This window comes from Dendropsophus ebraccatus, chromosome 9 (assembly GCF_027789765.1).
Source record: "Dendropsophus ebraccatus isolate aDenEbr1 chromosome 9, aDenEbr1.pat, whole genome shotgun sequence".
Taxonomy (NCBI): Eukaryota; Metazoa; Chordata; class Amphibia; order Anura; family Hylidae; genus Dendropsophus; species Dendropsophus ebraccatus.
The window spans coordinates 119,001,322-119,007,353 of NC_091462.1; the positions used below are offsets into that span (position 1 = coordinate 119,001,322).

The following is a 6,032-nucleotide window of genomic DNA, read 5'->3' on the forward strand; positions in this document are numbered from 1 at the left end:
AGGTTCAGCGATGGCATTGGAGATACCAAGGAGGGTGGGATACAGCAGCTTCTGGTCATATATAGAATGACAGTGATATTTTATAAAGTGTGAAGATTCCTGTAACCTTCCTCTTAGCATTAGGCCTGTGGTTTGTTTAATGATCTGTTTTCTAAGTCATTATTATGACAAAACAAAGTGATATAAAGACTTTACTCTGAATAAAATCCCAATATTACCAGTCACCAATAACCAGATTTTGTCCACATTATTATCAGTCACCAATAACCAGAGCTTGTCTACAATATTATTAGAGATGAGCGAACATGCTCGTCCAAGCTTGGTACTCGATCAAGTATTAGGGTACTCGATGGTTCTCGTTACTCGGACGAGCATCTCGCGATACTCGAGGAAATCTCATCATCCGTTTCCTGTAAGTTTGGGCGCTATTTCTCAGCCAATAAACATGCAGGAGACTCTTTGGTACATCCTGCGATGACGTGGGACCCATACATGTCGATAGCAGCGATTGGTTGGCCAGATAAAACAGCGATTGGTTGGCCCTGCCATATAAAACTGGGCGGGGACAGTGCTGGCTTCAGACGCATGCTGTGAGAGATCAGGGACAGAGCTGCTGCTGGTCAGGGAGAGTGTCAGTGTAGGATATAGCCTTCCAGTAGGCCGGGTATATACTAGCAATACAAACAAACAGACCTTTTCAGGGCTTAAAAGCCTTTATTAATACTATTACTACAGACTGCTGGCTGGGAGTTGTAGTGCAGCTGCCGCGATTTAACCAGCACACTGTGGTGACTGGCTGCTGGCAGAAAGGGGGCATTAAGTGTTGCATACAGACCCCTAAGAAGTGCTCAGTGTACTCCTTTTTGATTTTGGGGCTGGTGGTCCTGGTGTACTACATTGTATAGCCGGGATTTGTAGTGCACCATGCATAGAACTTACTTCACTGCTCATTGTATTGGGGTAACAAAGTGTGTACAGTTGTTGCCCATACCAGATAGCACCGTCAAGCCCCCCCCTAAACTAGTGTGTACTACACTGTATTGCTTCTGTATCACTTCTAATGGTTCTCTGTGTCCTCACTGCCTGACGTCACACTACGTCTGCAGAGGAGCGGGACTGGTTGCCGGGGGCCCGCCGATCGCGTCTCGCCAACCAGCCAACCAGCTGTTTTATTTTATTTTTTTTGGTCTAGCCGTGGCCAGGGCCTCACCACCCCCAGCCACGGCATCAAGTGTTCTCTTGATGGTGAGTGGTGAGTGAGAGCAGGCCTAGCCAGTTAGCTGTCAGCACCCGGGTTCATGTCCACTACATATCCCAGCCCCTGGACTCACTCCAATTTTTGGGTGGGCTCACTTGATTCCTCACTCACTTGTAATGGCTCTCTGTGTGCTGAATGCCATGCAGTGTCTGGCCTAGTTTTTGGGAGCCTCACTTGCTTCCTCACTCACTTGTAATGGCTCTCTGTGTGTTCAAGGCCCTGCAGTGTCTGGCCTAGTTTTGGGAGCCTCACTAGGTGTGCCTGCCCTTGCCTACTTTTTGCTGGGCCTTAACTAGCATCCATGTTGACCACTGCTGGGCCTTTACTGACATCCATGTTGACTACTGCTGGGCCTGCCCTTGCCTCCTTTTTGCTGGGCCTTAACTGGCATCCATGTTGACTACTGGTGTGCCTGCCCTTGCCTAGTTTTTGCTGGGCCTTAACTGGCATCCATGTTGACTACTGCTGGGCCTTTACTGGCATCCATGTTGACTACTTCTGACTACTGGTGTGCCTGCCCTTGCCTCCATGTTGGCTACTGCTGATCCTGCCTGGCCTCCATGTTAACTACTGTTGCTCCTGCCTGGCCTCCATGTTGGTTACTGTTGCTCCTGCCTGGCCTCCATGTTGGCTACTGCTGCTCCCGGGAGTTCTCTGTGTGCTCAATGCCATGCAGTGGTTGGTATAATTTTGGGGAGGCTTACTTTCTTCCTCACTCACTTTTAATGGTTCTCTGTGTGCTCACTGCCATGCTAGGGCTGGTATAATTTTTGGAAGGCTGACTGGCTACCGCTTCTACCTTGGTTACTCTGTCCTCACCGCTATGCTGTTTCAGGCCATGTTCACACTACGTAAGAGACCGACCGTTCCGTGACCCCAGCCGGGTCACTTAAGTACCGGCCGGATGATCTTTCGGCCGCGGAGCTCTGATGCCAGAGCCGCTCGCTTCACTGTGTCGCTTCACTGTGAATTCACTGAATTCCAGCCGCAGAAAACTGACATGTCAGTTGTTTGCGGCGGCGTATGGGATCCCGGCCGGAGCGCACACAATGTGTGTACGCTCCGGCCGGGATCCCATAGAACAACAGGCATTGTTCCACCGGGGTAAAAGTATGTCCATTGTTGCCATGTGAACATAGCCTCAGGCTGAATTTTTGGGTGGTTCATGATAAGCTACCTCTGTTTTAATGGTTCCCTGTGTTCTCACTGCCATGCTGTGTCAGGCTGAGCTTTTGGGTGGTCCCTATGCCTACCTCTGTTTTAACCAGGCTGTTGCACAGAATTAGGCATAATGGTGCCATTAGGCAGCCTCAGAGGCATGCATACATGCTGCCCCTGCTGTTTCCTGTCAGTTTCCATTGTGTTTCCATCAATTTCTGAGGTTCACAGGTTTTCACATGACCTTCTCTCTACCGAACTTGAGTCCCCTCAAAAAATGCTCAAGTCTCCCATTGACTTCAATGGGGTTCGTTACTCGAAACGAGAACTCGAGTATCGGGAAATACTCGTCTCGAGTAACGAGCACCCGAGCATTTTAGTACTCGCTCATCACTAAATATTACCAGTCACCAATAACCAGAGATCATCTACAATATTAGCGGTCACCAATAACCCGAGCTTTTCTGCGGTGCTACATAGTGTGTCATGTTCATGTTACACTTACAGACACACAATTAATAGCTTAGAAATATGAAGGATCTTAGTAAACATCTCAGGACCATGTCTCCCAGTCTTTCTCCCCAGTCCTTGATGTCTCTGTGTTAGAAGATGGCGCATTGTGTCGTCTTTCATTTTGTCAATCCTTGATAAAACTTAATAAGGCTAGGTTCACACTGCGTTTTCAGCATCCGTTTAACGGATCCGGGTTTTTTAACGGTCAAAAAAGTAGTGTCAGCAGTACTTTATTGTGCGTCCAAAAAACGCATCAGTTTTAATCCGTTTTTTTTTTTGTATAATGGAAGTCATAGGAAAAACGGATCAAAAACGGATGCACACAAATGCATTCGTTTTTTTGCAATCCATTTAAAAAAAAAACGGATCTGTTACACGGATGCTGAAAACGCAGTGTGAACCTAGCCTAAAACATGTAGCAAAGGAACATTGTCTCTTCTTGTGTGATTTGTTCTATAATGTCTCAACTCTAAATAGGTTGTCGTATCTAAACATAAAAGCTCTGATATTTTTTTTCTGACATGACAGTGCCTCAGGACAGACAGTGATAGGATAAAACTTACATGTAGCCCATTAGGTAATTCTCAGGTAATATTGCGTCGTAGCAGCGTGGGGCCTGTTGGCCGGAGCAGCTCTGGCAGTGTTGCGATTGGCGAACACGAACAATTAGTATCATGTTTGTACAAACTTATGAACATTTATGAACATGTTCGCTCATCACTAACTATATCCCGCTGTGAGACCCTGGAAAGAGTTACTTTCCTCAGGTGAAATATAAACTTAGTGGCACACCGGTACTGGGACACTACAATATAACGGGTGACTAAATCCACTGGTATAAAGAGCATTTCTTACTATGAAGGACCCGTCCTGTTCTGAATTATACAACCACTGTGTTAATATGAATGAGCACTGTGTATTTTACAGGGGGGCCCGGCTTGAGGACACTTTGTCATTTGCTTTTTGAACTTCTAGAATATATAGAAATTGTCCAAAGCGCAGATAGTTTTAGTCATGAACTCATTAACATGTTAGACGAACCTGTTTCTATGGCCGATATTGCCATGTCAGCAGTAAGAACATGTTAAACCAAGGAAGATATTTGGCACTCAGAACATAGCCTTAGATTGTATACCCAGTAGCTGAGGTGGGACAAGTCACTGAGCCTGGAGGCGGCTGCCCACGATGGCGTGATACCAGGGCAGGAGCCAGGAAGGAAAGTCCTGAATACGTTCCTCCTGCAGGGCTGCCTCAGGGTGCAGAGATTTCTCTTTGTCCTCTACATATCTGCCCTGTTTGTTAAGGAAGTTTATGTAATTTATTTCAGGCCGTTGTTAACATGTTCAACTTTTTAACCGTCCTTTGCATTTAAGTCAATGGAATTGTATTACAGGACATACCCAAAGGGCCAGCAGTAAATACTGAGTTATAATATAGCTTATAGTTACTATGGCTGACATTGCAATGCTGGCCATAGAAGCATACCAAACAATGGCCGTTGTTAGTACGTTGTGTGAACATAGCCTGAAAGAGTCCTGCCCAGATAGCCTCTCTACATTGCACACGTTACACAGCAGTCAATCCCTTATTCTGGTGTGTAGACATCTTTATTCCTGCAATCCATGAATCTGTTGTACTTTACTTGTCCTATGCTGTGACACGCCATCGGGTTGGAGGACAGTCTACACACTGACGTCATGGTCTACAGTTGCTCATTTGTATGGGAACCGATACCCTTAGAGAATTTGCATTGTTCAAACTCAGGATTCAACCACCAGAAATCATCAACTAAACCTTAAAGATAAAGAACAAGCAACATCCAGAAGATGTTCTCCGTACTCGGGACCCTTATGTTGATGGGCGTTGTCTTGGACACTGGGATTTCGATCACTCTGAACATCTTTATAGTAATGGTGGCTGCCAAAAGCATGAAGAATGGAAGGAAGGTGTTTCCCCCGGACGTCATCCACCTGGTGATGGGACTGGTGAACCTCCTCCTGCAGTGCTGCCTGTCGGTGCAGAGCTTTCTCTTTGTTCTCTACATATCTGCTATGTTTGTTAGGGAGTTTTATATACCAATGACAGTATTTATTCTCACTCTGACGTACTTTAGCTCTTGGCTCAATGCCTTGCTCTCTTCTTACTACTTTGCCACCATCACCAACTTCACACATCAACTCTTTCTTTGGTTCAGGAAGATGATCTCCACCTCCTTGTGGCTCCTGCTCTCTTTGTCAGCTCTTGACTCATTCATCGTTGCTGTCTCATCCATCTGGGCTCTAAATGTAGAAATTGAAACTGATTCTCTTGATAATTGCACTGGGGGAAACTCTTTTATCAAGGGGATGTTGTCTTTTCATCCATCTTATGTACTAGTAGGCGCAATTCTGGGAAGCTTCTTGCCCTTTGCACTTACTCTTCTCTCAATCCTACTGACATTTGCTTCTCTTATAAAACATGTGAATAAAATTAGGCAGAAGAATTCTGGATTTACCCGACAAGCCCACATCAATGCCATCAGGAGAATGTTCCTGTTGTTAACCATTTGTTCTATCTTCTGCATTTGCCAGCTAATGCTTCTCCCATCTAGAGTTGGCTCATCTTACTCTAGTTTGGTCACCATTAGCCAAATCCTAATGATAATATTCCCAATTGCAGATGCCATAGTTATAATCCAAGCGTCCTCTAAAATGCAGCAGACACTTGTGAAGACATTCTGCACTTGTGCTGGAAAACAATGACACTAACAGCTACCAGGAAATGCCATTGAGCCTTGATTTCTTCCCAAGAGAATCCTGGAGATACCTACAGTAATGACATCCCATGCCCAAGTCCCATATGTCCAACGATGACTTAAAGCTCCAATGCTCCAATGTCAAAGGGAAATATAGATCAACCTATAACTCAATATCACAGACGAAGATACAATATGAAGATAATACATAAATGAGAATGCATGGAGGAATACAAGACAATGTTTAGATGACTACAGATTAACTGCATCTGCTCAGTTTTAGCTCATCAATATGTATGGCAATAATACACAGTCACAGAATCCCAAGAGAGCTGATCAGCTTTCTACTCATCTGATATCTCTGGCTGA

At 45.2% G+C, this 6,032-nt stretch overlaps 1 protein-coding gene across 1 annotated transcript; it reads left to right on the forward strand.

Annotated features, from left to right (window-relative positions):
- The first annotated feature begins 4,755 nt into the window (after positions 1 to 4,755).
- On the forward strand, positions 4,756 to 5,670 carry LOC138801929 (taste receptor type 2 member 2-like). The gene has a single exon (XM_069985025.1). The coding sequence runs from the start codon at positions 4,756 to 4,758 to the stop codon at positions 5,668 to 5,670; it is 915 nt and encodes a 304-aa protein (XP_069841126.1).
- The last annotated feature ends 362 nt before the right edge of the window (positions 5,671 to 6,032 follow it).

Bases quoted from the DNA above. Each gene is read 5' to 3' on its own strand.
- LOC138801929 (XM_069985025.1), top strand. From the start codon at position 4,756: ATGTTCTCCGTACTCGGGACCCTTATGTTGATGGGCGTTGTCTTGGAC.